The 27,402-nt window shown below is 46.6% G+C and overlaps 10 protein-coding genes across 10 annotated transcripts; 6 read left to right on the top strand and 4 right to left on the bottom strand.

Moving 5' to 3' along the window:
- The first annotated feature begins 894 nt into the window (after nt 1-894).
- On the top strand, nt 895-3,279 carry F4817DRAFT_45067 (amine oxidase). The gene is made up of 4 exons (XM_049307492.1): nt 895-1,487; nt 1,651-2,283; nt 2,395-2,806; nt 2,859-3,279. Exons 1-4 carry the CDS (start codon nt 1,256-1,258, stop codon nt 3,199-3,201), a joined length of 1,620 nt encoding a protein of 539 aa, XP_049153390.1. The 5' UTR covers nt 895-1,255; the 3' UTR covers nt 3,202-3,279.
- F4817DRAFT_45060 (uncharacterized protein) lies at nt 3,084-4,396 on the bottom strand. The gene has a single exon (XM_049307491.1). It carries the CDS (start codon nt 4,344-4,346, stop codon nt 3,357-3,359), a length of 990 nt encoding a protein of 329 aa, XP_049153391.1. The 5' UTR covers nt 4,347-4,396; the 3' UTR covers nt 3,084-3,356.
- A 723-nt stretch (nt 4,397-5,119) lies between these two features.
- On the top strand, nt 5,120-7,886 carry F4817DRAFT_45085 (uncharacterized protein). Its single transcript, XM_049307493.1, has 4 exons — nt 5,120-6,006; nt 6,065-6,881; nt 7,010-7,230; nt 7,285-7,886. The coding sequence occupies exons 1-4, from the start codon at nt 5,348-5,350 to the stop codon at nt 7,463-7,465; spliced, it is 1,878 nt and encodes a 625-aa protein (XP_049153392.1). The 5' UTR covers nt 5,120-5,347; the 3' UTR covers nt 7,466-7,886.
- On the bottom strand, nt 7,820-9,626 carry F4817DRAFT_362895 (polysaccharide lyase family 4 protein; the record flags this gene model as incomplete). Its single annotated transcript, XM_049306582.1, has 3 exons — nt 7,820-7,886; nt 8,000-8,963; nt 9,029-9,626. 3 exons carry the CDS (start codon nt 9,624-9,626, stop codon nt 7,820-7,822), a joined length of 1,629 nt encoding a protein of 542 aa, XP_049153393.1.
- Nucleotides 9,627-10,905: 1,279 nt separating this feature from the next.
- F4817DRAFT_355144 (FAD-binding domain-containing protein) lies at nt 10,906-12,702 on the top strand. The gene has a single exon (XM_049305622.1). It carries the CDS (start codon nt 10,965-10,967, stop codon nt 12,492-12,494), a length of 1,530 nt encoding a protein of 509 aa, XP_049153394.1. The 5' UTR covers nt 10,906-10,964; the 3' UTR covers nt 12,495-12,702.
- On the bottom strand, nt 12,590-14,274 carry F4817DRAFT_355145 (uncharacterized protein). Its single transcript, XM_049305623.1, has 2 exons — nt 14,050-14,274; nt 12,590-13,989 (listed from the first exon to the last, which is right to left on the bottom strand). The coding sequence occupies exons 1-2, from the start codon at nt 14,188-14,190 to the stop codon at nt 12,691-12,693; spliced, it is 1,440 nt and encodes a 479-aa protein (XP_049153395.1). The 5' UTR covers nt 14,191-14,274; the 3' UTR covers nt 12,590-12,690.
- Nucleotides 14,275-17,346: 3,072 nt separating this feature from the next.
- Nucleotides 17,347-21,011, top strand: F4817DRAFT_45273 (uncharacterized protein). Its single transcript, XM_049307495.1, has 6 exons — nt 17,347-17,989; nt 18,054-18,074; nt 18,137-18,829; nt 18,882-19,201; nt 19,259-19,603; nt 19,698-21,011. The coding sequence occupies exons 1-6, from the start codon at nt 17,822-17,824 to the stop codon at nt 20,335-20,337; spliced, it is 2,187 nt and encodes a 728-aa protein (XP_049153396.1). The 5' UTR covers nt 17,347-17,821; the 3' UTR covers nt 20,338-21,011.
- F4817DRAFT_45259 (SNF2 family N-terminal domain-containing protein) lies at nt 20,635-24,733 on the bottom strand. The gene is made up of 3 exons (XM_049307494.1): nt 22,224-24,733; nt 21,087-22,169; nt 20,635-21,011 (listed from the first exon to the last, which is right to left on the bottom strand). The coding sequence occupies exons 1-3, from the start codon at nt 24,428-24,430 to the stop codon at nt 20,933-20,935; spliced, it is 3,369 nt and encodes a 1,122-aa protein (XP_049153397.1). The 5' UTR covers nt 24,431-24,733; the 3' UTR covers nt 20,635-20,932.
- A 58-nt stretch (nt 24,734-24,791) lies between these two features.
- F4817DRAFT_45279 (Squalene/phytoene synthase) lies at nt 24,792-26,282 on the top strand. The gene is made up of 2 exons (XM_049307497.1): nt 24,792-25,035; nt 25,117-26,282. Exons 1-2 carry the CDS (start codon nt 24,908-24,910, stop codon nt 26,084-26,086), a joined length of 1,098 nt encoding a protein of 365 aa, XP_049153398.1. The 5' UTR covers nt 24,792-24,907; the 3' UTR covers nt 26,087-26,282.
- F4817DRAFT_45277 (RmlC-like cupin domain-containing protein) lies at nt 26,283-27,334 on the top strand. The gene is made up of 2 exons (XM_049307496.1): nt 26,283-26,968; nt 27,042-27,334. The coding sequence occupies exons 1-2, from the start codon at nt 26,479-26,481 to the stop codon at nt 27,107-27,109; spliced, it is 558 nt and encodes a 185-aa protein (XP_049153399.1). The 5' UTR covers nt 26,283-26,478; the 3' UTR covers nt 27,110-27,334.
- Nucleotides 27,335-27,402: the final 68 nt, after the last annotated feature.

Consider the following 27,402-nt stretch of genomic DNA (forward strand, 5'->3'; position numbering starts at 1 on the left):
CTAAAGGCTGCAAGGCTAGGTGTTGCAAGGCTAACGGCTAAAGGCGCTAAGCAAATGCATCCAATCAAAACACATTACCGGTGCAAAGGCTAAAAGCGATGCACCCAATCAATCAATTTTAAGGTGCAAGGGTTAAAAGGGATGCACCCAATAAAAACACTCGGATGGTGCGGGGGTGATGCGGGGTGCGGCCAATCAGATTTGTAGGTGTTGGGTCTTATCAGCTTATCGGGGTCTTATCAATGGTCTTATCAATTTCCGGGTATTTTTACGTAAGCACATACAATTTCTTATCAATTACCTTATCAATTACCTTATCAATTACCTTATCAATTAAAAAAGTTTAAGCGCAATATTCTTTCGGAAAGATAAAAATAATATCGTTTTTTTAAATTTTTATAATATAAAAATAATTAATTTAAAAAAATTAAAATAATTAACAAGTTTATAATTATGTTTTTAATATAAGTATCGAAAATAACGTAATTATAAAAATAAAAATTAATAAAATAAAAATAAAATAAATATTTTAATATTTTTTAAATAAACAATAAAAATTGTTTAAAAAATAAACAATTTAAAATGGTAATCGTTATTAAAGTAATTTAATAATTTGGTTTAAAATTACTAAACAATAAAACTTAAAACAATTAAATTTTAAAAAATAATTGGTTAATTAATTAATTTAATTTTAATTTTAATTTTAATTTTAATTTACCCGTTTTAATAAAAAAAACAGTAAAACTATTAATTATAATATAATCATTATTTAATATAAATAATTATTATATTATAAAATATCTAAAAAAATTTTTAATATTTGTAAGATTTAGGTATTTATGTAGACTTATAATGGGTCTTATGGACCCTAGTCATGTAATAACACCTGTAACCATTTTATCCTTACACCGGTGAATCAACTGAGCTGCGTTTGCGTTGCGATACAACCTCGAGCTGCTGAAAGCCGCTTAGCACCTGCAAGCCAAGGATCGTTATCATACCTGAGCATGCAGATCCTGCGGGAGGGAACATCAGCTTTCAGTATTCAGGCCCGATGCAGCTGGCTCGGCTCTTCCCGCCTTATCAGCCGCAGGGGCTTGGGCGGGATGTTGTGATAATCAATGCTGTCGTTGCCATTTGTCAATTGATAGGGAACATTAGATACATACCTTAGGTATATAAAGGTTCTGTCTGGGCGAGTTGCCAGCACGATTCTCTCAACATAACTCCTAAACCTGGAAAGTAGCGCATCACGATGCAATTGACCGACCGGCGGCTTTTCGCTGTCCTGTGCGCCCTTGCTGCACCTCTCGGATGTGCTGGGAGAGTGGTAACGCGGGGAGTAAACAGCGAGACCGAGTGTCGCAAAACGACGGTCGCGATACTTGGAGCGGGAGTTGCCGGTATCACGGCCGCTCAGGCGTTGTCGAATGCGTCTGTCTCGGATTTTTTAATTGTTGATCGTAACGACTATATTGGTGGTCGCGGTATGCATAATATCTCCTAGTTTTATTATGATTTTCATAGTATTCTATATTATTAACAATTACGAAAGATCGTTAGAAGAGAGGGGTGATGCTTGGGAAATTAAGCATGTCTGAAATAAAAATAAAGATGATTCTGTGCTAACTCCAGGACGCTCGGATATAGTGGCTCATACTAATTTCGGATCGAAACCTGACGGGACTCCCTATGTTATTGAGCTGGGCGCAAATTGGGTGCAGGGACTGGGCTCTGAGGGCGGTCCTGAGAATCCCATATGGACGTTGGCAAAGAAGTACGGGCTGAATAACACGTACTCGAATTACAGCTCCATATTGACGTACGACGGGGCCGGCGTTGCTAATTTCAGTGACCTATTCAAAACGTTTGAAAATGCATATACGACGGTAGAGCAAGATGCCGGGTATATCCTCACTGATAACCTACAAGACACTAGTATGCGCGCGGGGCTCAGTGTTGCCGGCTGGAAACCCAAGAAGGATATGCGCGCTCAAGCTCTCGAATGGTGGGAGTGGGATTGGGAAACCGCTTGGGCGCCCGAACAGAGCGGGCTTCTTTTCGGTGTTACGGGGTATAACTTGACCTTCTACCAGTTCAGTGATGAGAACAACTTCGTGTGGGATCAGAGGGGCTTTAACACGTTCGTCGTTGGGGAAGCGCATGAATTCCTTGAGGAGAACGATCCGCGGCTTCTGCTGGAGACTACCGTAACAACAATCTCGTACGGTCCTGGTGGTGTGATTGTTCAGCTTCAAGATGGCGGGTGTATCGAGGCTGAATGTCAGTTAATCAACTCCCTGTTTATCATTACAATTTTTCTCTGCGACCTAGAGCCCATTGGTTAAGGATTGCACCTCTTATTAGTGTCAATTACTGATTCAAAAGCTCTAGATGCCATTGCGACATTTTCGGTAGGGGTACTACAGAACAATGTAGTCGAATTCGACCCTCCGTTGCCACGATGGAAATGCGAAGCTATCGAGCAATTCCAGATGGGGACTTACACCAAAATCTTCTTGCAGTTTAACGAAACCTTCTGGGATCGGAATACAGAATTCTTCCTGTACGCTGACGACAAGTCCCGAGGCTATTATCCCGTCTGGCAGTCACTTGCCGCCCCTGGCTTTATGGAAGAGTCCAACATCATCTTCGTGACGGTAGTTGATGGCCAATCATACAGGGTTGAGCAGCAATCTGACGAGGAGACGAAGGCAGAGGTCATGGCAGTTCTTAGGACCATGTTCCCAGAAAAGGAGATCCCAGATCCTATCGATTTCCACTATCCGCGATGGAGTACGGAAGAGTGAGTGACAGACCCCTGACTAAATGACGTGTAACTGATGCCCGTTTCAAAGATGGGCCTATGGCTCTTACAGCAATTGGCCGGTAGGCATGACGCTGGAGAAGCACCAAAACCTTCGAGCCAACGTAGACCGGCTCTGGTTCGCCGGTGAGGCCACCTCAGCGCAATACTATGGGTTTTTACACGGGGCCTGGTTTGAGGGTCGGGATGTTGGGATGCGTATTGCTGGTCTGCTTGGCCAGGATAAAAATCATGAATGCGATGGAAACTCGACAGTAGGCTGCGGACAGATGATAGACTATAAGATTCTCCACGGGTCGACTTTTGCAGATGAGTATAACGTGGAAAATGGGTGGCTAGCAAGTAGTTTCCTGACGTATGGTTATGAGGTGTGAAAACTTGAGAGGAAATGTGGACTGTGTTGATAGCACTCACTTTTCCCCTGAGTCACACTTACACTACTATCCAACATCTCCATGTTTGCCAGATTCCGCATCATCTCTCGCAACCATGAATTAAATGGCCGAAGTATCATGGACAATTGGGCGAACTATTCGCACTCCTCCCAAAATCGATCTAATACCTCTTGCCTGACTTCCCAAGCCCAATGATGGCACGTCTGATGCATAACAGGACTCACTTCTTCCTTCTGATCGTCTTCTCCCTCATCAGTTACGCTACGTATACCATTTTGCACGTACTTCTTAAGAAGAGCTTTGCGCCATCTTCCCTTTTCCCCAACGCACCTCTTCCACCTGCTTACTTGACGGTTATCGTCCGGACACCGACGTCCTTGCCAGAATCTGCAGTACCACTGAAACCAGCCGCGGACGTCGTATTCGTGCATAATCCATCCGGAGGCTTCCCATTGCTCGATAGTCTGCCCGCATGCGACTCCGTACTTATTAACTCCCGGGTCAACAACCTCGCTGGTGAGGTACTTTCCTACGTCAAGACCCTCGGTCCATTCTGCTGGTAATTCTTTCCAGTCGTCGGTTATAGTAGTACGAAGGCGTCGAGAGTAAAGGGGACGCCAGTATGTTCCTCCGAAAGAACCCTCACGAATGATAGCCTCGGGTGACTTATTAGGGGTAAATGTAGGATGCGACTCAAAGTGATAGTTCCCCTCATCGTCGCGTGTTGGGGGAGGTGCCGCAAGAGTCCATGAAGACCATTTTGTAATTAGAGAATCAAAATCTGGACTAAGTTTTGGTTCTGGACTGGAAGGCTTAGAGGCCAGTTCATCATCATGGCTAGGTTTTGCTGCCCGGCCCTTATGAGGCCGATTGCTTGATGAATCTGAATCGTCTTGGATATCTTTATGGAGAGGTAGCTTCATTGAAGCATTTGCAATGCGAGCTGACGACCGCCTAGGGGAATTAATGTAGAGCTTACGACGTTTTGCAGGAGATGGATTGTAATCTTTGACTTTTTGATTTCCTCTACTTGAAGAGATGATGCTATTATGTAGACTTAGATCTTTCACAAGAGCCTTGTTTCGCTTGATATTTTCAAGCCGGCGAGCTTCATATTCAGCCATGATGATCGCTGAGATGTACCTGTGGGTAAGGTATTATGGATTCATCTACGTTTATGTATCTAGCTTGAATGTGTTTGCGTGGTTTGCATGTGTTTGCATGTGTTTGCATGTATGGACAAAAGGTGGTTGTTTGAGAACGCCAATACGTCATATACCAATTAGCTTCACCCCGGTATAGATTACTTACCTAAGTATTACTAACTGTTTGGCTTCAATGATGTCAATATACATAGGTACCTAGTTATGTATTATGTACATGTATATACTTAGGTACATTATGTACTTAATTGTATACTCCGTATTTCTATAGGAGGTAGATTTTGCTTTTTATTCCTGCACATCTTACTTAAAGGTACTACTAGAAGAACATTATATACGATATACGATTATCTACACTAATGTACGAAAAAGCTTAATCTGGGCCTAGAACCTTCCACATTGCACTATCTTTTGTTCCGTTACACAAGTTTAGTACGTATCTAAAAATTCACTGCCGGTATCCAATAGCGTCATCTCTTTTCAAATTACCAAATGTTAACCCTTGACGTCGCGGTGCGGGATAGCCTATTCCAAGCTTAAAGTGGGGAATTACTTCATTTTCACAGTAACCTTAGTCAGTCAGCTTCTCGACACTCGACACACTCACTTCCAACTTTCTTAAAATATCTAGTCTATGAGGTATGCGTTAGGTATTCCTACAACCTGTGGCCAATCAATGGACATATTTATTGAATATCTTATTTGGTTCCCCAATTCCCTCATCACAGTTCCTTAAGAGTTCTACTTGTCAGTACCCAGTTTCTCAGCTGCTCGTTTCAGACTGATAGGGGGTTGTCTTTGACAACAAATGGCGAACGCGCGCGCGACTTTTCTAATCCTATGGAAAGGTTAGATCAGTAGAAGTTATCCCTTCTTCTGTCCACCGCCATTGTCCTAGAGTTGTTGATCAAGCTGAACCTCACCTCGCGTCTCGAAAGGGCAATTAGTCCTAGTCTTACACAATGTCGCACCGATCTTCTTCTTCACACAGATCTTCTTCACACAGTACGACGTTGGAGAAGTTTCCCGACGTACCAGATGATCTGCCTGACATTAGTCCTACAACAACGGCGCCAATTTCCAAGCCTACCCCTAGTACAAGCGCACCATTTGCTGCATCTTCAGAGAGTCCACAAGACAGAACTAGGACACACCGTGGTTCGCACGTCAAGATCTCAACTCCTCGACAATCTACTGAGAATAATCCTCCTCCGGTCTCCCCGATTTCTGCATTCAGACGACGTATGACTAGATCGAATACGTTCCTGACTGTAGACGAGTTTGAAGAGTTTGAAGGCCAGCCAGGGTGGAAGCCGGGTGCTGAACCAGGTGTTGACCCTTCGAAGCCCGATGGTGGTCAAGAGACAGTACCCACTCTCCACGCAGAGTGCCGAATCACAGTTGTAGACTTCTCCCAAGACGATTTGGAGATACATGAGTTGGACAATCATCAACTCATCGAATTTATCCAAAAGCCACAACCTAGTTGGGTAAAATGTCGATGGATCAACGTAAATGGTCTATCATGGGATGTCATTCAAGCCTTAGGTCAATACAAAGACCTACATAGATTGGCAATTGAGGATATCATGAACACAAGGAATCGCACCAAAGCTGATTGGTAAGGAAATCACTCTCTGAGGAATTATACTAGGCGACTAATTACTATCTTTCAAAAGGTATACTAATCATGCTTTCATTGTTCTCACGTGTCAGAAGCTGGTCCGCATAGTAGAGGATGACAGCAGTGACGACGACAGCAGCGATGACGAAAAGAGTGTGAAAACGGGAGGCAAGAAGGCTAGGGGATGGTTCCGCAGAAAATCTGAGAATACCATGAAAGGCGATACCGCGCTCGAGAGTGGCACACAGCCAACGTCGACACCAGTTCAAAGCTTCGCACATCAACCGACTAATCTCTCCAATGTGTTTAGCCCAAACACGCTACGTACACTGCAGAGATATCATGCTTCACCAAACTCTGCACGAACAGAATACATGGAGAAGAACTCAGCTCTGGTCTCTAGAGGTGTAGCAGTCACTGCTGAGCAGGTTGCTATGTTCATAACATCTGATAACACAGTAATTGCCTTCTTTGAGCAATCGGCTGATGATGTGGAGAAACCTATACTGGCTCGGTTGGCAAGCCCAACTACAATCCTAAGGAAATCTTGCGATGCATCAATGGTTGCACAGGCCATTATCGATGCAATCATCGACATGGCTATACCAGTTACCTCATGTTACAGGGATGTTATCGAGGATCTGGAGCTTGACTTTTTCATAAATCCCAAGGTGACCGACACCAAGTACCTTTACATCGTGATCTCCGAAGTCAGCAAATTATACAGTCTCATCAACCCAATTCAAACGCTTATTAGTGCGCTCCGCGACCACAAGACGAAGATGAGCCAGGAAGCCATAGTGCAGGAACTGCAGAATCCCAACGGAGGGGTTATTATCTCACCGCTGACTTGCACTTACTTGGGTGATGTGGTAAGTTTCTTATCAAAGTGCTATGTCTTTAACCGCTTTTCTTTAGCACCCATTTTCGCTAGATATAGTCTAACTAGCTGGATTTATTTAACTCTCTCCTAACTCAATCACTAATTCACACCTTCTAGTACGACCATTGTGTTCTCATCACAGAAGGTCTCAATCAGATCAAAGAGTTGGCTAATCACATGATTAACCTCACCTTTAATACTGTTACGACGAACCAAAACGAGAGCATGAAACAGTTGACCAACGTTACCGTCATATTCCTGCCATTGACATTTTTAACTGGATACTTCGGCCAGAACTTTGCTGACTTTGAGGCGATCAAAGGCTCTGTTACCTACTTGTGAGTCTACCCCTGATATAAATGCCCGTGGAGATATTTACTAACGCAAGACAGCTGGTGGATTGCGGTTCCCGTCATGATAGGAACAATCCTAGTCTTGATGCGCGAAACCATATTTGCCTGGGCGGTTAGTCTCCGACAGCGAAGACATGTGAGAACTATCAGGAGGAAACAGGAAGTTAAGAGGGCGAGGACACGTGCCAGGATGATCAACAGAGCACAATCTCGATCCTAGATTGTGATCTAAACAGGAACGCCGAACGAACACCATATGAATGCCATACATTTCACGTTCATGATATATGGAACTTTCGGTTTGCATAGGGGGCGTCTGCTTATTTAGGCGTTGCGTAATTCCAATGATACCCTGCACATAACTGTTTCTATCAAACTTATAGATATTGCCTCTTGGATTGTCATCACTGGTCAATTCTGGATTGCAATTTCTCTAAAAAAAAACTATAATATATAATAGTTAGGTTCTAACATAATGTGTATGAAATAGTTGTTTTATATAGTAGCATCCCCGAGGTGCTCTGGTATATTTAAGAACGACTATCTTTTCCGTTATAGGGGTTATACAATATGATTACAACCACTCAAGCTTGAGCGCATCCCACATTATCCCTCTCCATCTGTGGTTTTGCGTCAGGGTCCTGCGTTTTGGTTATGGTTAGCACGAGCATACAGGCTCATGGAGGAGATCGGAAGAAGCTCCCTAGTTTAATGTGGGCGACGTCAGTATCAGGGATGGGTTTATACCACTTACAAATCCAGCCTGTTTGCCCTGTCAGAGAGGAACATTTCCCCGGGGATAGTGAACTGCCTAGCATAGTAACCGCCGGATGTCGTCGCGCTTCGATACAGCGCCCCGTCTGTTGCGTTTTCGCTCGCGATGGTCCCGACCAACTGTTGGTTCATGCTGACATTGAGACCCGTCGGCTCTACCTCCGGAAAAGCGTACGAGTCCCTGCCAAGTCCGTATCCGTTCTGGCTCGTGTACCCCGCGAACGAGAGGCTGAGGATAGCGCCGCGCTCCCGTGTTGCTGGGTCTGCTTCGGGAAAAATCACGGTCCAGTTCCCTTGTGCGCTCTGTGCGAAACACCAGTCGTCTTCCTGACTAGAGCTAATGGCGTATACGAGGTTCGCCGGACACGCATCGCTTAGTCCGTGTTCCATCTGCGCTCCGCCTAATCTGAACCCGAGCGTCTTGCGGTCGAAGTCGCCGATTTGCCATACTGGGCGCCGGCCTGTTGGAATTTCCCATACGATGGTACCTAAGTCGATATCGGAACAGTTTGTATTAGTGAATTCGACCACCGTGCCATTGTGCACGCCTTCTACATCAGCAAGAGCACCCCCGTTAGCCCACGCTAGGAGGCGATACCCCTTTTCCCGTCGAACGTGGCCCAGAACAAAGGAACCGTTGGCATCGGCGTACGTAGTATACTGGTAGTTAGAACCCTGGTTATTGGTTTCGGCGCCGTCCTCGTCGCCTAGGAAGATAGCCGCACCGGCTGCGGGTCGTCCGTCGCCGAGGACTAGTTGCCCTCGCACAGTGCCTCGCTGGCGGTATTTAGTGTCCTGGAGCCAGGGGTAAGGCCACGCTGCGTCTTCTTTTTTACTCTGCGCCGCGGCATCATCTAAGTCGCCATTGTTGACGTAAAAGAGCCACGGTCCCCACATCTTGTCTAATGGGATTAGGTTGCTGAATTCTGAGTTATAGTGAGAGCCTAGGCCAGAAGTGAGCCCTCCGCACTTATAAGAGAAAGCGGTGGTTAGTGAAATGCTGGCTTACCATGGTACATGTGCAGTAGAACCGCATCGTCCGTGGAGCTCTCTCTATGAAGCATAAGCTCCTGCTTGAGGTGGTCACCAATATAGTAATCCTTCCCCGGGGCAATCACATAAGCCCCTACACCGTCTCCGTATAAACCGTGGAAGTCAAGGTCTCTAACGTAGCATGAGAAATCATATTTAGTGATGTAGCTGCCATTAGGCCTCTGCCAAGTTTCATCTTGCACCTTGTATCCAGTTTTGATGTCTTGGATCGTGGGCAACGGCGCATTCTTAATTTTGGTTCGACCCCAAGTAAACTGAAGCGGATCAAGGCGGTATAGGCTCCGAACCTCGCCCTGGTGTCCCAGATTCCGGTTGACGACGTATTGATAGTGTCCATTTAGACCACTGAAAAGAACGTAATAGACATCTCCAAAATCGGAGTTGTTGAATCTAACATGGATCATAGAGTCCGTCTTCTCGATTAGGGTCGGACCGGACGTAAAATTGAACGTCGTCTTGCCGCCCGTGTCGGTGTAGCCTCCGGTCGCGTTACCTACGATTTCCCGGCCGTTCCACCACATTTTAGTGACGTAGCCGGACGACTCGACGTCCATTGAGAAGGTGTCGCCATTAGAAATACGCGTCACATTCTCGTCGATGATAGTCATGGAAGGCTCGCTATTGGCCAAGGGGAGAAGGGCGAGTGCCGAAGCCCATTGAGCAAGTACATTGACCCTCATGATAATGCCCAGTACTATAACAAGGGTCGGTGTGGGCTTCGAACAAACATATAATCAATCGCAAGACCTCCTTGCGGAGTTACTGAAGATAAGTCTACGTTACTTATTTATGAATAGTGTACTCCATATAAAACTTATTCCTGATCTTATGGATCCATATCTTCAGCTAACAGCAGAAGGGAGAATATAACCCGAGCTTGACGGCTTAACTTGCATGGCCTACATTGTTTAAGCAGGCTGGTGAGGCCTAGTCTCCGCAAGATAGAAGACTACAGGGTATAGCGTTCGTGGAATTGTTTACCGAAGAGCGAAGAGGGGAGCTGTGGGGTTACCCCGTACCCCATGCCCCGGACGGCAGGGTTAGGTTAGTTAAGAGGCGATAGCGGCTTTTTACTTGGCTATTGTTGTTAGTAATATCGCAATTGATTTAATTGCATTTATAGGACAACTCAGTAGAAACAGAATGACTGGAACGAGGGAACCGATCAAATATGATAACGCTATTTGAACAGACTTGGAGAATACTAAGGGTTAAGTAGTATATAGGAAGTAGGTATAAGAAGCATTGCGGTATAATATACTTATAATATATACCATGGTCAAAAATGTAGTTGGCTATTATAATAGTTTATATCATTATCTTCTAGATTAACCCAAAAAGCTTATTAAACTTCATCCCAAAGGATGGGATTGAAGCTGAAATCAATATTGTCCTTTTTGTCTTAGGTACATAAGGTTACCTATACTTTGCATTAAACTATCACGTTAATTTTTCTAAGCATATAATGCAGTACAACTGTAGTTAAAATAAGTTGATGTAGATATTGTTCACTGCATGGTCTCTACCTGTAACCTGAATAGTTGCACGTGTAGTAATATTGGAAGGTGAAAATACTATCAATCAATTAAAATGAAATATTCAAAAACAAGTATCAAATCTGTCAAAGAACTTCGTAGCTTAAAATAAGCCTGCTCGAATGATTCCGTTAACTATGTCTGTCTTAGATGCATTGAATTTATCTACCTTAGGTACCTAGCCCAGGTATCTAATACCGCCAATGCAATAGGGGTTCTTAACGGTTGCCCGCCAACTGTACGCATCTGACAACGGTCTAAGCCTCCCTCACTTATTATTGTTTTCCCATCCCAACGCGATCATTATTAGAACAGTATAAAGCAGATATTGCTTTATACATACAGATATCAATAATAATGGACGCACACAATGATGCAGTAGCATCCATATCCAAGAGGTTGCAGGAGTTCTACGCGCAACGCCAACCCTTCCGAGTCTATCATGGCTCTACCAACAGCACTCGTACCTCAGAGAAGAACAGCGACAACACAGTAGACACCAGCAAACTTGACCATGTCCTGGGAGTTGACAATGCCACCAAAACGGCGCTGGTAGAACCTAATGTCTCTATGGATAGTCTTCTCGACGCGACCAGAAGCGCCGGGTTAGTCCCACTCGTGGTTATGGAGTTTCCGGGTATTACCGTTGGCGGCGGGTTCAGCGGCTCGGCCGGCGAGAGTAGCTCATGCCGTCACGGACCTTTCGATTCAAGTATCAATTGGATTGAGATAGTCTTGCCTGACGGGGAAGTCGTGCGCGCATCCAAGTCCGAGAAATCCGACCTCTTCTGGGGTGCAGCATCTGGCTTCGGAACCGTTGGGGTCGTCACGCTCTTAGAGGTCCAGCTGAGAGATGCCCAGGGCTTCGTAGAGTTGACACATTATCACACATCAAGCTTCCCGGATGCTCGCAAAAAGATACAAGAGGAGCTTGCGAACCCTACTGTGGAGTTCGTCGATGCTATTGTCTTTTCGCCAAAGTCAGCTGTGGTTTGTTCCGGTCGCCTGGTCAATACGATACCCATAGGCTCCAAGCCCCGGCGATACTTGCGCCGGCAGGATCCATGGTTCTACCTAGATGTCCAGAAGAGGGCCGAGAAGGCGAAGAAACCGGTTGTCGATTACGTCCCGCTAATTGATTACCTGTTTCGATGGGATCGCGGCGGCTTCTGGGTGGCCAGACATGCTTACAAGTACTTCTTCACGCCCTTCAACCGAATAACGCGCTACTTGTTAGACAAGTATATGCACGCCCGCGTGATGTATCATGCTCTACACAAGAGCCGCCTGTCGGATACTTATATAATCCAAGACGTCGGTGTGCCTTTTGATGACGCTGATGGATTCTTCAACTGGGTAGACCAGACTTTCAACATCTACCCAATCTGGCTGTGTCCGCTACGTCTGCGACGCGACACGCCCGATGCGGCACATGGACTGCATGCGAACTTTGCTAACCCGAATTATCCGGAGTTCATGCTTAACTTTGGTATTTGGGGACCTGGTCCTAGTGACTACCAAAAGCTGGTGCATCTTAACCGTGCAATCGAGCAAAAAGTCCACGAGCTAGGTGGTAACAAGACGCTGTATGCCCAGGCCTACTATACCGAGGAGGAATTTTGGAAATCTTACGACCGGCCTGCTTATGATAATGTGCGCGAGAGGTATCATGCATCTCATTTACCAAGTGTATACGATAAAGTTAAAGTTAACGAGGATGCTAAGAGGAAGGCCATGGAGGGTTCAAGAATGCCGGTCATTCTTCGCAATGTTAGGCCGTTCCAAGGCTTGTATGGTGTGTATAAAGCATGGCGCGGCGGCGATTACATACTGCAGGCGAAGAAGACTTCGACTGTAACTGTGAAACCAGCGAAACGTGATTCTTAATTCATAATAATACGCCTACCTTAGGCATAGCCAAGCGGAATTCACATTCTACGATACCGTACGTATTATCACAAACATTAATTGAACCATTAGCGTTGCTATGTATTTTGTCAATTCGTGTCTATATCGCTATGACATCTCAATTACCCAAGTATCCCCTAACTTCATCATAAATTAGATGAGTACAATTACTTCCTTACGAGGATAGCTTAACGATGTAGGCTCCACGCTCGATCGTGTTGATCAAGATGTAGCCGCTCTTGAAGTAAGGGTAGTGAGACCAAGTGCCCTGGAACTCGATCTGGCCACCGCCCTCCTCGTTGTCGTCCTCGGGGTAGATGTCGAAGTAGGCGACCTCGGTGACGCCCTTGCCGGTAGGGTCGGAGGGAATGGACGAGATGTCCAGGATGTGGAGACCACCGCCGTAGTTGCTCTGGTACACGAAGTCGCCGTTGACGAACTGGTTGTGGTCGATTCCCTTGCGAGACGCCTTGTAGTAACCGGTCTGCTTAGGTGCCTCTAGCGAGGAGATATCCCAGATGTAGGTGATGGGGTATCCAGGCTCGCCTAGACCAGCGCGGTCGTACTCGTCGTATTCGTCGTCTAGGACGAGGTACTGCTGCCACTGAGTATCAAGAACCCAACCTTGGTGGGTGTAGCTGGCGCCCTCGTAGGAGGTACGCGAGATGATGGACGGGTTCGCCTTGCTCGTCACGTTGTAGATGGTCAAGGTGTCCTCGTTGTATCCGTAGCAGATATCCTCGCCCACGTACTTCTCGTCCGGACCGCGGTAGATCAGGCACTGGGCATCGTGCACGTAGCCGTCAGCAGCGGCGCATCCGGGGGAAGTCAAGTTGGACAGGTCGGACAGATCAATGAAGATGAGACCGGAAGCGCAAGCAGAGTTGCGCGGCTGTGCGCCAGAGGCGACAGCGTAGCCGACCTCCTCGTTAGTCTGGACGGTGTGGGAACGGCCAGAGGGAAGGCCGTTGAAGTGGGAGATGTCATCCTCGTTGTTGAAGGTGACGGGCTTAGCAGGGTCGATGTCGAGGAGCTTAGCCATGTCGAAGACCTGGATACCGTGGTTGTTGGCCTCGCTACCAATGACGATGTAGCTCTTGTAGCCCTTGATCTCACGCCATAGCGACGGCTGGGCGGCCGAGTACTGCGGTAGTCGGCCGAGGTAGATGAGCTTGCCCTCGGGGCTGACCTCGGCGAATGCGGAACCGTCGGACTGCGCGATAGCCACGAATTCGCGGCCGTCCGGGCTGGTCCAACCCCACGAACCGGCACCCTCGCCGCCGTTGCTGCCGAGGTCGGCGTGAGACTGAAAGTCGTACAGGTCAAGCTTGCTGCACTTGAACGTGTAGAGCGGGTCGCCGGCCTGGAGCTCAGCGATTCCGTTCGCGCAGGGAACCACATCGACGGCAGCGTCCATGCTCTTGTATTGGGTGGAGTCGAAAAGACCTTGCTCTCTTCGGCTGTCCCAGTACGCCTATGAGTTCTTAGTTAGCATAACCGACATGGTCGACGTAATTATGTATGTTTTCCGTACCATCTTAGTCGACATGATGTGCTCATGTCGAAGACCGCTGTCGAAGATCTCGGCCGCCAGCTTCTCGTCGGGCGGTAGCTCCTTTGCCGCCGCGAAGCTAGAGAGCGCCGCAAGGGCGACTGCGTTCAGAGAGTACTTCATCCTGCTTGACGTCTGTTTCCCCAGATTTGCACTACGATTACAGATCCTCTCGACTTGTATCGGAGCGATGAAGACGGAGAAGAAGGGGGGCTGCTTTCAAAGCTGACTCCGCCCTGGCAGTCCTTAAGTATTCATCCACAAAGGCTGCCGCGATAAGGTAGCTCGGATCGAGAAGCCGTAGTTGCCAATACGCTCGACCACATATCGACGAGGGTGTTAGCCTTGGGGAGATGGCATCATGAGCGTAGATACTGTCGTAGTATCCCAATCTACCCAAAGAGGTAGGTGGGTGGACGATTTAATTTGTAGAGCAGCGCGGCATGAGTCGAAGTCTGGACTATCCCCCGGCATTTTGACCTGCGCCTAGACCTTGGCACCCAATTACACCACCATCTGATAGACGGTCAAAAGAATCGCGGTTGCTGGGAAAGCGTCCCTGTTCGCCCAGCCCATACCCATGTCCATAGCTCGTCCAATCCGCAGCCGTCTTTTAGTTATATAGTATAGAATGCTCGAGGATTTATAAGGTTGGCCCTTTGCCGCGATGCCTATCAATTGCCGAGAGAGGCAGGAGGATTGCCGCTCGTCCCCACGCTCGATGGAGGCTCTTGGCGGCTCTTTGCTTCGTAGCTGCGTGACCATTTTCCTTCGTTGACAAGATCGATATCGAAGCCGGATGGGTGGATAAGAGAGGGGGTTGGAGATGAGAGATACCTACAAGGCCGAGAATACGAACGACTATACCGTCGCATGCTGCACGCACGCCATCCCTACGTGTATTCGTATTAATGAGGTCTTACGGCCTAGGTCGCGATCTGGCGGCTAGCAAGTGGTCGCTATCAATGATGCAAGAGACTCTTAAGAATCAGATAATAAGAAAGGGCCGAATTCCCCTCTTGGAATACCTGAATGTGTACTAATAGTGCTGACATGTGTATGTTATCCATCGGTATTTCGATCGTCGACGATCATTCAGCCTCCAGAACGAGGCGTGCAAAGAGCCCAACCTGCCTTACTAGTCAGGTAGCGGTAGCAGTCCCAACAGATATGTTCGGTATGCAGCCACCTTAACGCCAGACTACAGTTAGCCTAGGTATTCCACGCCGATCTTGTAGGATACGGGTTCCGTCGGCGTCAAAAAGCCGGGGGTATCACCGACCAATCGCCTCTCCGCCTCCGGGGTCTGGAATCCCGATTCAGGAAACTGCCTGTACTTTGTCAGGTCAATTGACTAGCTTATCTAGGAAGCTCTCAAGATCGTTAAGTATGCGCCTGCTTTTGGAGATCGGGCTTGTAAAGCGAACGAACCTGCTTGGCGGAAAAAACTTCAGAGGTTCTAGAGGACACCTACTGGTTTATTCTCGGGTTACTAAAGCGACTTCTCGATTTGCCTTCCTAATGTCGTAAGAGGAACGTGAGATAAGAGGCTGGGCTTCTAGCCTTAGTATTGCTAGTAGGTACGGTTCATATGAAAGATAGGAGTAGTGTGGTATCAAAATCGCAGCTAACATATTCAGGCACTTACATGGGCACCAAATAGAAATTAATGGTTTATAGGTTCTAACCTCTTGACACCCGTTGTAATATAACAGTTGTGTTTTTATAGAATGGGTTGATTGATGACAATATCAGCATTTCTCCTAACGCTTCGATCCCCTAGTGTTTGATAAAAGTTGTCAAATAATGCTACTATCGTTACGATAAATTTATAATTTATTGCCCTCTAAGCTGCGGCTATCCATGGGGATGTTGATATTTTATTACAGCAATTACAACATCAAGGATGCAATAACAGTTAATTGCCTGAGGTACCTGAGGTAGCACCATTATTCACAGATTGATATTCGATGCCAACCACCTAAGCTTGATCTCGTAGTTATTTAAGCCGGTTTCTTCTGACTCCTAACCCCTATGTACTTCATGTGGATGCAATGCTCTACATAGCACAATCTTTTTAGTCGGGGCTAGACTAGCTGGAGTGTATAATTGACCTCTAGTTTCTGTGCCTTATAAGCTTGTGAAAACATGAAGAAAACGGGGAGCGTAGGCAATGATAAGCCGTAGAATGAGGTGGAATTAGTCTAGACAAAAACTAATCATGCATCTCGATCAAAAAAATACTCTCTATGATATATGGGGCATTTTAAAGGGATAAATACTAACATATGGAAATAAGAACATATCTCCAAGATCAATCACGATGGAGCTCGACGTGTGGTGCTGTTTCTCCCTTCACCTTTTAAGTTTGAAAAGTGTAGCTGTATAAGAAGTATGCAATAACAGCTTATGAACGGATCAATATTGATGCTCTATAGAATAATATATTGTTATATTTCCCAGTTAAAATTCTAGTAATTTGGGCATTTCTCCCACTTTCAAGCTATTACGACTCCGCGACAGCAACGATACGCAGTTGACAGTCGAACTATCATTATTTTTTCTCTATATTAATTAGAAGAGAGTTAGTATATGTCAGCTATGTTCATAGCTTAACCTTGAAAGCGTGTCTAAATTAAAGGATATGATAATGAAACACATGCATCCCCCTTTTCAACGGTGCGGATGATGCGATACTAAGAAATACTCCAACTTAGACTAAACCATAGAAGATTCAAGAAGTTGATGAATGCAGGATTACGCTCCCTCCCTCTCTCACTCTCTTCATGCTAAATTCTTAAAAATTATAATCAGTATGGTGTTGTCTTGTATGACTTCGCCAAATAGAAATTTAACATTACCTTTACAGCGAACAGCCAAGTCAATTTTAGTAATAAATATGTTGTATGATCCAAGAGAAATATATCTCGAGAAAAGATTTGGATTGGATAAAATATAATAGTAGGTTTGTTGAATCCAGTTCGCGTGTTTGCTATAGTTAAGTTGATTAAAGTATATTATCTATAATACTGTTAAAGCTTCACAGATAACTAAACTCATACTTGAGTCTTTCTGTTTTGTTGCTACTTTGTAACATAGCTTCTTTCCTTTTATCTGATTGCTAGAGATTTACGGATTATGTTGAGGCTATATTCAAACCGTTACGTCGACCCACTTTATACCGTTTTGAGCGGTTTCCTTGAGAATGATTGGATATAAGAGTCGGAATCTTGAAACAAGCCTACTAAAACAACTTTAATCTATTAAATCTAAGTTTAGCTTTCTTTTAATAATTAAGTCGACTATCAATATACGATAAATCCCTAACTCTTCCAGCTACGAGCAGCTTTGGAAACCTTGGAATCTCGTAATAATATAGGCGTTCATGTCAAACAAGTCTATGTTACACAACGAACTAATTCGAAAAGAACGGTACCTAGTTTGTGGAGACTTGGTAACAGTCTATCCCTAAAGTGGCTAGGCTATCATCCCAGGGGACTCAGTCGTGCAGGGGCTATGTATGTCTGGCCCCCTAGCCTGCCTTAAGATGTATCTCGCCGAGTAATTCTTGCTGGAGAGGTACATATTCTCATCGTGTGTGAGTCCCCCTGCAACATGAACAGATGGCCGGAAAAAACTCCGCAGATAACATTTTGGTGGAGGGCTGGTGACACTCGTAAGTCGCGTCACCAAACAAGTTGCTTCTTCGGTGGCGCTTTTTGTACCAACCTACCGGGGAATTCCCCCTCCAGTCATGGAACGTGAAAACCCAGACGGTTCTGGCTCTAGAAAACGCCGTCTTGTTCCACTTGCACCGGCTCCGGCAGGTGGTTCGGGACAAGGTGCCTCCGCGGGCGCCGGCTCCAAAGGGAGAAGACAGGTTACGGCCGCGTGTGAGTCGTGTAGGAGGAGGAAGTCAAAAGTAAGAAAGTGTCTTCTTCAAGACTCAAGACTCTTGAAATATATCTCATTACACCAAAAAACAGTTTCCCAAAATCTGGTGTAATGTATCACGATCACGATCACGATCACGACTGACGGCTGACGGCTGACAACCCCTTGCACGCAGTGTAACGCTGAGCGCCCAAAGTGTAGCCTCTGCGTGAGACATGGTACCGACTGTCGATACGCCACAGCTCCGGCAGAGACTCACTCCCAGGCCCTAAAGCGAAAACATAGTGAACTGCAGAACCGGATAACCCCGTACGAGGAATTATTCGGCCTGCTCCAGAAAAAAACCGAAACCGAATCTCTCGAGATCCTCCGGAGAATCCGGTCTGGTAATGATGTCGGTTCTATTCTACGTCACGCAAGGGATGGAGATCTCCTAATTCAGCTCTCGCTAGCCCCTGAGGCTCGCCGCCGATACGAATTCCCCTATATACACGACATGCCTCCCTCCATCCTGGTGTCGGACAATCTCTACCTACGCTCCTTCGTCTATGAGACCACGTTCCGTGCTCCTCCTTCTCATGGCTTTGAACGTGAATCGCAACGTGAAGGGTACGGAGATGAGCGGTACCTCATGCCCTACCATGCGGCTCAGGTCGTCGAGCCTAACTTCGACGACGTGAATGTCTCAAAGTGGACTAACGTAACGTCGGATAATCACCTGTTAAGAAGACTCCTTAATTCCTACCTATACTACCAGCACCCTTGGACGGGAGCTTTCCATATGGATTACTTCATCAAAGACATGGCTTCGGGACGGGTCCGCTTCTGCTCGTCCCTGCTGGTCAACTCCGTGCTCGCTGCTGCATGTGTAAGTCTAGTAGACAGGCCCATATCTGATACCGCCAACTGACACTCTTTAGCACATGTGTCGCGAGGTCCCCGACCGTACCAAGTTTTGGGTTCCGCAAACTCTCGGTTACCAGTTCCTAGCCGAAGCGAAAAGGCTCTGGGAGCTCGAGTGCCAAAGGAATACCGGTAGTCTACCAACAATTCAGGCCGCTATAATACTCGGCATCGTAGCTCTCACTACGGCTATGGATAAGGTTGGCACTTCGTATTTACTGCAAGCTATGGCTATGGCGGAGGAAATGGACCTGTTCAGTCCCCACGCGGGTACAAACGACGAGTCGCTGCGAAGAGTACGAGCTCTCACGGCGTGGGGGATCTATACCTGGCAAGCGTATGTAAAACGAAAAATCCCTCCACGCGTCATTCCCTACTAACAGACAGCACATAGCTGGCAGCGCTTCTACTTTGCCGCACCGCCTCATCTCAAAAAAGCCCCCGAATACCCGCTACCGGACCCCGAGGTCGACTCCAAATTCTACGGCGAGACCTGGATTCGCTATCCAATGAGCCATAGGCTGTATTCAGTCAACATGGGCCACGTCATCAAGGCGAATTTCGAGTTGCGGCACTTGATGAATGAAATGTCTTTGGATCTATTTGAGGATGGAAAGCCGCCTCGTATTGACGTCTCGAAGGCGCTGGAGTGCAAGTCTATGCTGGATAACTGGTTCGTCAACCTCCCAGACATCCTCTCGCCTACGAAGATAGTGCTTCCGGATCATATCAAAATCCAGTAAGTTCGACCCTGCACCCTCATACCATTATGACCTTTCTACGGGCCTATCACACGTATATACCATATGACTTTCTAACCATGTAATTCTCAGTATGGAATACTACGGCACGATCATCACTCTTGTCCGGTTCTTAGCAGGATCCGGCTACACATTAGACCTAACCTGGTACAACATCATCACGCACGCAGAAGTACGCCTCGAGACGCTTCTACGCTTGTACTACCTACGACACAGCTTCGAGTCGTACGACCCTCTCCTAATGCACTGGCTAATGTTCCTGGGCGACACGACGCTGCAAAAGATAGACAAATCCGGCATCGTCGCCCCCCCAGCCATAGCCGCGCTCTCGCCCCCCGTCAGCCTCGAGTCCCTGCGGTCAACCCTAATCCTCTGCGCCAAGGGGCTCTACGACCAAGGACACAACTACCACATCGCCGTTCTCGTATACCGGCTCCTGCGCGACCGCATGAAGGTCAACGACCTCGACCTCATGCGCACCCATCTCTTCTCCGCCCAGGGGCCCGCCGACGACGAGATGCCCCTGATGATGCAGTACATCCAGGCCCAGTGGGTCGCTCCCATCATGACGCGCGATACCGGGGGCACCAACCCCAGCAAAAACACGTTGGATTATCTATTAAGAGAGTACGAGAAGCTATCCCTCGACCGCAACGTCGAGGACCTGAGCGATGTTAGTAGTACAGCGGAGAGGCAGTCCTCGGGGTCGTAATTTATATAGATGCTACCCAACATGCGCACCTGGGTATTTTCTCTCCAGCGAAACATATACCTAACCTGTAGTTGCTACGTGAGCTGAGATACGAGTTACGATGTATGAGCTGCTACTTTTCGTTGTAGCGACGAGTTATGTACCTATGTATAATTACAATACCGTCGATTTATCAAAAACTATCAGATCTGGAAGCGACTTGGTTAACCGGCAAAGATTGGAGTTGGAGCCTTTGAATGTCAATAGAACTACGGAATAATGACAAGGACAAATTTAGGACATGGGTGTAGATAGAACTATATGTGCTTTGGTAACCAAAGCCGATAACGCTTCAAGTCGGCTGTCGTGTTTGCACATTTATATCATTATTCCAAGTGTTGTGCTACTTGAGTTCTCCAGCTCTTGAATGTCTTTTAACATGTGGGGGGAGGATCCTAAGTTAATGCTGTCTATAGCCGAAGTCCAAAAGCCAGAATGCCACCCCGAACTGATTGCTCGTCCGTTCTTACCAAAGAGCATGCTAAATATGCCTACTTTATATATAGGGTGAGAAGTAATCGACTTAACCTATCCTTCATAGCTCACAGTATCCAGACTAGCTTAACAATTCCTTGATATCCTCGACTCTTTGGAGTCTCTTTTCTTCATCACTCATCATGCCCAATGAAGTAGCACTAGAATAGCAACACGTTAGTAACATAGATTACGCCCATCGGATAATAATAAATGAGAAAATGATGAGTACTCACATAAACTTCTTCCTATCTTGGACCTTTAACATCCGCTCCTCGACGCTGTCTTTGACGATGAACCGATAGACCTTAACTTCCTCGTCTTGGCCCATCCTGTGCACACGATCGATGGCTTGGGCCTCCACGGCGAAGCTCCACCAAGGGTCCATCATGAAGACACGCTTCGCCTGGGTCAGATTCAGTCCCACACCACCAGCCCGCAAGCTTAAAAGTAGGATGGTGAACTTGTTGGACTCCTTAAATTCATTCAGGATGGTGGAGCGGGTCTTTTGGTTGGTGGAACCGTCGAGACGGAGGAATCGCATATTAGCTTTCGTGAGTGCGGGCTCGATGAGTGACATGAAGGATGTAAACTGGCTGAAGACGACTGATTTTATACGCGGGTGCTCCTTGCGTAATTGACGTAGGTGCTGCATTAACGAGACAATTTTTGACGAGGACTCATTTAACCCTAAGCGCTGTAAGCTAATCTTGGACGAGGCCTGTATCGTTTCCGGGTCATCATCCTGCCGAACCACTTCGAATAGATCACGACTGTTGATAGGCTCGCGACAATTAAAGCATTTTGGAACTTGGTGGCGATCCGTATTATGTTTTATGAAATCCAACAGGCATTTCTTACAAGCAGAATGCCAGCAGCCGGTAACCGTCTGATCAATCATCGGCTCCTCTGAGCAGATAGGACATTCGTTTACTGCTTCATCTCGAATTTGCTGAAGGACATGGGCACCAAAAGCATTTGCATCTTTCTCGTCGCCGGTAGTCGCTGTGAATCTCTCTATTAGGGACTGAAGGTCCATATCGTCGCTGAGACCTGCGGCTGCATCGGCTTCCGCCCCGGCGGCTTCCTCTTCGGTGATGATATCTTGGTTCCTAACCAGGGTTGGGTGGCAGCATGTTTGGCGCAGACGGAGGATCTGAGCAAAGATAGTGGTGTAGGCCTTCATGACCGTACCTTTTTCGAAGTTGGCGGAGAATGTACGTTGGGCTCTAGTGAATACGTAATCGTATATATCCCGCTCAGCCTTCGAGAGTTCAACCTCAACAATTTCCATTGACTTCGGGGGCAGGGGGACAAGACTAAATAAAATTAGTACCATAATCCTTGAATATAATGGACATATCGTAACTCACGGTTGTCCCTCGGGCGTTTTCATGTCTTTCGTTCTCCTCATCACTAAGGGTTCTAATACTGTTTGCACCACATCGAGGGCACGCACGAAATCTTTAGACTCGAATGGAACGGTGATAAACGTTCGCCAGTACGAAAAGTTATTCCATGGCTCAACTCTAAGAAACCTGACTAAACTGAACAGGTCCTCTAAACGATTTACGATGGGAGTTCCTGTGAGAGCCCAACGGTGCGTAGCTGAAAGTTCATAGCATGCTTTTGAAGTCTTCGACTGGCGGTTTTTGATGGTATGGGCTTCGTCAAGGATAATCCGGAAAAAGTCCAACGAGAACAGACCATTGTGTGAGTCTCTATTGCTTGTCTTGGAAGCAATTTGAGTAAACTCGGAAAGAACTACACCGTAGCTCGTAATTACGATATCAGGGGCAGAGGTGATATTAGTATCACAGCAGAGGGCTTGGAGATTATCAATCTTTTCGGTGCCATAATAGACAATAGACTTTAGGGTACCCTCCTTGGATGCATTTTCTGCTTCACTTTGCCACTGTGCAAGTAGTGACATCGGAGCAATAACAAGGGTAGTCTTTGGTGCTGAAACGATGCCAGATTTAGAAGAAAGTTTCCGTAAGCCATTAACAGAACTGAGGGATGTGTCCGCACTTTGTATTGCTGCTTCGGACTTGTGCGAGTGGATGAGACTTAGCATTTGAATCGTCTTACCGAGACCCATTTCATCAGCAAGGATACCACCCAAGCAGTGTTGCTCTTGGGCAGGAAAGTCTAATGACATCTCACCCGAGTACGGGTTCATGTAGAAATTAGGTTGGCCATCAACTTGAGTAACTTCTTGATCGTCGACATCCTTAGTAGGCCAAGAGTACTCTTCCCAGAGAGGGTGCATTGATGCCCCACGAACCTCATTCTTCCGGTCTTTCTCTTTCGCTAACATCCAATACAATGACTGTTTCTGATATGGACGAAGTGTCATATCGAAGGATTCAGCTGGTTCAGCCTCGGGTGTATTGAAATCAAACGACTGAGCTTTCCGGTATAGTGCATCAAGCTGATCTTGCTCGAGTTCCTGGCCATCTTCGGCATCTTCCGATGGTGGTGATGAACCAGGATTTGTAGATTTGGATACATCGTTACTCTTTTTTTCAGCAATCTCAGCAGCACCAAGAAGATCTTGTCGCGCACTTCTGGCTGCGGCTGCATTGCCTCTTGACGGCGCGAGGTTGATCTCCTGAAACAACCGTACGAGCGCTACTTGTCGTAAGCGTAAGTCCCGCTCCTCATGAGTTTCCTTTTCCTCAAAAAGACCTGTTGAGCGGTTGTCTGACATCTGAAATCCCGTGTTCTGGAAGGCGGACCTCATTAAGAAGCACCGTAATTGGAGGAATACGGTGTCATTTGTTCTTAGTCTCTCTGGTGCATACACACAACTACCTTCAAACCTACAGACTTTCTGATCCATCAGCGAAGATATCCAGTTTGCCGTGTCTTTAGCCAGCCGTCCAATTTCCGTCCCTCGAGAATCGGTGAATCGCACGATAACGTCGACGCGTCTAGCAGCAGCAGAGTTTACTCGAATCGGTAGAGGTGAGTTCCCCTTGTTCTTTGCTTTAAGTGATGCGCCTGGTGGCTGAATCTTCTGGCGCTCGATCTTAACGACATCTCCGTGATTTAGTAGGTTTGTTCCGCTTCGAGTAGCCCATCCTTCAACACCAAATGCACCAATATAGCGACTATTAGGCATTGATTGCGACAGTCGGGGTCGTGCCGGCAGGGGGTCAGGTTCCTTAGAATTATCGGTTACAATGGCCGAAGAACTCCTCGGCAGGAAAACGGGTTGTCGAGAGCGATATTTCTTCCATGTCCCATCGAAATACATATTAACAGCCCGTCCAAGGTCATTCCCGCAGTTTTCGCCAATAGTTTTTAGCGCTTCTGGGTCAACATTATCTCCTACAATGCTTTGGAACGTGTTCTCGTCAAAGTTCATTCCTTGATCCGTTGCAGAGGTAGGCTCTAGCGAATACTCGCCAGAGGCGCTCGTTGTCGATACCCGATTGGTAACATCGTCGATAGTCTTCTCTACGAGAGGAGACGTATTGTGTAGGTAGTGTCGACTTGAACTACACTCGTCCTCTGGATCTGTGAAAAACCTCCTCTTTTTAGCGGGGGGTTCTCCCGAATCTTCTATACTCATGATAAGCTCATTGGAATAGCCGTAAGTCGTGCGTAGTGAATCATGCGTATAAATAGTCGGTTGACAAAGGGGATGCAACGGAGAAAATTCGATGGGTAAGGGAGAATGCCAGCTAGTGGAGAACAAGCGGATGTTACTGGTAACAAAAGATCGAATAGTGAAAGTAGCACTATAACTTTAGGTACTCTGTAGGTAGGAGGTACCTAACGTACCACGGCAAGCACAGAAACGCGCTCCGCCAAAAACTTTCCAATTAGTAATTAATAGATCAAGACGCGACTCTTTCAACGCGATCATCATGTGACCGCGTCTTAATTTAAAGTTAAAAGTGGGAAGTCCCCCACATCCCGCAGCATGATATCATTTTTATGCCGAATCAAAGTCGCTAACTTCGGAATAAATTAACATAGCGAGGATTTTTACTTCGCGACTCGAACTTATAATACGATGGATTGTTTGATATAACATCGGTTTCTTATGTATCGTGCGGCTCGAGCACGCCCAGGCCTTCGATGGCCTAGACATCAGTTACGATTCTCACAAAGATCTTATGTAACCGATGTCGATGTAGATAAGGCAAGGCAATATTGTGTCGCACAGCTGAGGTAGGATTTTTGGCGCTCTCTCTCTCTCTCTCTCTCTCTCTCTGGCAGAATGTTTTAGATGAATGGCGCTAATTGTAATAGACAGTCCGACTACGATTCTTATTTAATTCGAAATATTCTGCCTAAACAGAGACAGGATGCTTATGATGCGTTACGAGCTTTTAATCTTGAGCTGGTTCGGCTTCCGGAGCTTGTATCAAACCCCACCATTGGTCTAATGAGGATGCAATTCTGGCGGGATGCTGTTAAAAACACATTTGCCGGCAAGCCTCCAAAAGAACCCATTATGATCTTACTGCATAAGGTTATCTCGGAGCTCACTGAGATGGGCGGCATGCCAAGCTCTATCAAGTTCTGGTTACTGCGCCTGATCAATACTCGGGAACAGTATATGGATAACAAACCGTTCACCAGTCTAGCTTCATTAGAGGAGTACGCAGAGAATACATACTCAACCCTCATGTATTCAAATCTAGCAGCACTCTCTATCAATTCCATGCATATGGACCATTTAGCTAGTCATATTGGGAAAGCATGTGGTATTGTGGCTATCCTTCGAGGTGTCCCGGTTTTAGCAGCCCCCTCGCCGCCTGTTAAATCACCCTATGGAGCTAGTGTAGGCAGTGGTAGGAACCCAGTCCTATTACTACCGCTAGATGTCATGGCGGAGACGGGTCTAAAAGAGGAAGATGTCTACCGACATGGCCCTCGTGCGGATGGTTTCCAAGATGCCGTCTTCAAAGTCGCGACCCGGGCTAATGATCACTTAATCACTGCAAGAGAGATGTTGAAAAACCTCCGCGCAGGGCAAAGCCCCGGCCACGAATACGAACACCACGGCGAAGAGCGACACGAATATCCGTTAGCGACTCACGGAGACGATGATACTAAACGAGATCTCCAACGAGGATTCAACGTCATGCTAGAAGGTATCCCAGCTAGTGATTACCTGACGCGGCTTGAAGCCCAGAACTTCGATCCATTTACAGTGAGCAGCAGCTGGAAGCTCCCGTGGCGGTTATGGAGAGCAATAAAGACGAGACAAATTTAATTCATTGCGGTACATATCTAACTTGTATGAATAATATGATCAATTGCTTGTAAGCGCTCTCCTGTATTTATAGTCAAACTCATGGTGTGTTCCGCGGCTCTAACCTATGTAGCCTACCAGTATTCCCCAGTTTCTATAACAGACTAGGTTAGACTACTAAATAAATCCCCATAAGCAGCTGCCGTATGGCGTATATATATCCAATAGGAGCATTGGCGATCCTTAGCGCACGGTCGTTGTCAGCATCATGGTCGTCTTCATTTTAATTATGAGCCCATATTATTACTAATCAAAACTTATATCATCTTGCCCTTCTCATCCGCCATCCCCGTTGACCTCCTGTTTACCTTCTATTGCACATCCCACGTCTCTAGTCACGGCAATATCGGATCATGCTTCTTACTTCGGGACTCCTCAGCCCACTGGGCTTGTTGCTTGTAAGCGCGATAGGGGCTCGCACTGCCAGTGTGCAATACGACTCATCAACCCCCATAAATCAGCGCAGCGCTCAGGAGGTCATTGCACAACTCAAGCTCATCCCCAATGACGAGAAAGGCTATTATGTACAGACCTTTGAGGATGCCGACTCGGTTACAAGAAGCTCAGGCAATAGCACTCGGTCTGCCAGCACCGCCATTTACTATCTGCTCGAAGGCGCGGTGGGGTCGTCTTACTGGCACCGTGTCGACGCTGTCGAAGTTTGGCACTACTATGCAGGCGCACCGCTGACTTTGTCGCTATCAAACAACGACGGCAAGCCCCCGGTGGACAAGGTGCTTGGACCAGATGTCTTCAACAACGAGCAGCCGCAGGTAGTCATTCCGAAAGGGACATGGCAAAGTGCCCTTTCAAGTGGGAAGTGGACTCTAGTTGGCACTACCGGTAAGAACATCAAACTTCCTTATATACTAGTTACCTCTGTTAATGAACTCCATAACTAATTGCGGTATGATAGTGGCCCCAGGTTTCGTCCCAGATGGCGTAGAACTTGCACCACCTGATTGGAAACCGGATGGAGCATAAGGATAGGATATCTCATATAAATGTCACAGAATTAGCATCGGAGTTTACATCATATATTTTTACGCCAACTATTCGCATACATTTAGCTTTTGTGCCTACTTATCTGACACTAGGTGTTTTACAAAATGCAAACAATTTACTTTAGCTCTTATTAGTCTCTTAATCCTCTTATATAAGAAACCGCTATTAGCAACGGGCTATTCGCCTCATGCCTATTAATAAGACGGGCAGTAATTAATGATCGACCCGAAATGCTTGCCGACATATACGCTTTTTACACATTTCAGGTATTT

This window comes from Daldinia loculata, assembly GCF_022478755.1.
Source record: "Daldinia loculata strain CBS 113971 unplaced genomic scaffold F4817scaffold_130, whole genome shotgun sequence".
NCBI lineage: Eukaryota > Fungi > Ascomycota > Sordariomycetes > Xylariales > Hypoxylaceae > Daldinia > Daldinia loculata.

Excerpts from the sequence above, each read along its gene's own strand:
- F4817DRAFT_355145 (XM_049305623.1), bottom strand. The coding sequence starts at position 14,190 with ATGAAGTACTCTCTGAACGCAGTCGCCCTTGCGGCGCTCTCTAGCTTC. Across the intron at positions 13,990-14,049 it reads ACATCATGTCGACTAAGATG|GCGTACTGGGACAGCCGAAG; the intron begins GTACGGAAAACA and ends AAGAACTCATAG.
- F4817DRAFT_45067 (XM_049307492.1), top strand. The coding sequence starts at position 1,256 with ATGCAATTGACCGACCGGCGGCTTTTCGCTGTCCTGTGCGCCCTTGCT. Across the intron at positions 1,488-1,650 it reads CGACTATATTGGTGGTCGCG|TGGCTCATACTAATTTCGGA; the intron begins GTATGCATAATA and ends GCTCGGATATAG. Across the intron at positions 2,807-2,858 it reads CCGCGATGGAGTACGGAAGA|ATGGGCCTATGGCTCTTACA; the intron begins GTGAGTGACAGA and ends CCCGTTTCAAAG.
- F4817DRAFT_45259 (XM_049307494.1), bottom strand. The coding sequence starts at position 24,430 with ATGAGTATAGAAGATTCGGGAGAACCCCCCGCTAAAAAGAGGAGGTTT. Across the intron at positions 22,170-22,223 it reads AAAACGCCCGAGGGACAACC|TCTTGTCCCCCTGCCCCCGA; the intron begins GTGAGTTACGAT and ends AATTTTATTTAG. Across the intron at positions 21,012-21,086 it reads CAAGATAGGAAGAAGTTTAT|TGCTACTTCATTGGGCATGA; the intron begins GTGAGTACTCAT and ends TTGCTATTCTAG.
- F4817DRAFT_45085 (XM_049307493.1), top strand. The coding sequence starts at position 5,348 with ATGTCGCACCGATCTTCTTCTTCACACAGATCTTCTTCACACAGTACG. Across the intron at positions 6,007-6,064 it reads AATCGCACCAAAGCTGATTG|GTATACTAATCATGCTTTCA; the intron begins GTAAGGAAATCA and ends ATCTTTCAAAAG. Across the intron at positions 6,882-7,009 it reads GCACTTACTTGGGTGATGTG|TACGACCATTGTGTTCTCAT; the intron begins GTAAGTTTCTTA and ends CACACCTTCTAG.
- F4817DRAFT_45273 (XM_049307495.1), top strand. The coding sequence starts at position 17,822 with ATGGAACGTGAAAACCCAGACGGTTCTGGCTCTAGAAAACGCCGTCTT. Across the intron at positions 18,830-18,881 it reads CCGTGCTCGCTGCTGCATGT|CACATGTGTCGCGAGGTCCC; the intron begins GTAAGTCTAGTA and ends GACACTCTTTAG. Across the intron at positions 19,604-19,697 it reads CCGGATCATATCAAAATCCA|TATGGAATACTACGGCACGA; the intron begins GTAAGTTCGACC and ends TGTAATTCTCAG.
- F4817DRAFT_45277 (XM_049307496.1), top strand. The coding sequence starts at position 26,479 with ATGCTTCTTACTTCGGGACTCCTCAGCCCACTGGGCTTGTTGCTTGTA. Across the intron at positions 26,969-27,041 it reads GACTCTAGTTGGCACTACCG|TGGCCCCAGGTTTCGTCCCA; the intron begins GTAAGAACATCA and ends GCGGTATGATAG.
- F4817DRAFT_45279 (XM_049307497.1), top strand. The coding sequence starts at position 24,908 with ATGTATCGTGCGGCTCGAGCACGCCCAGGCCTTCGATGGCCTAGACAT. Across the intron at positions 25,036-25,116 it reads TATTGTGTCGCACAGCTGAG|ACAGTCCGACTACGATTCTT; the intron begins GTAGGATTTTTG and ends TAATTGTAATAG.
- F4817DRAFT_45060 (XM_049307491.1), bottom strand. The coding sequence starts at position 4,346 with ATGGCTGAATATGAAGCTCGCCGGCTTGAAAATATCAAGCGAAACAAG.
- F4817DRAFT_355144 (XM_049305622.1), top strand. The coding sequence starts at position 10,965 with ATGGACGCACACAATGATGCAGTAGCATCCATATCCAAGAGGTTGCAG.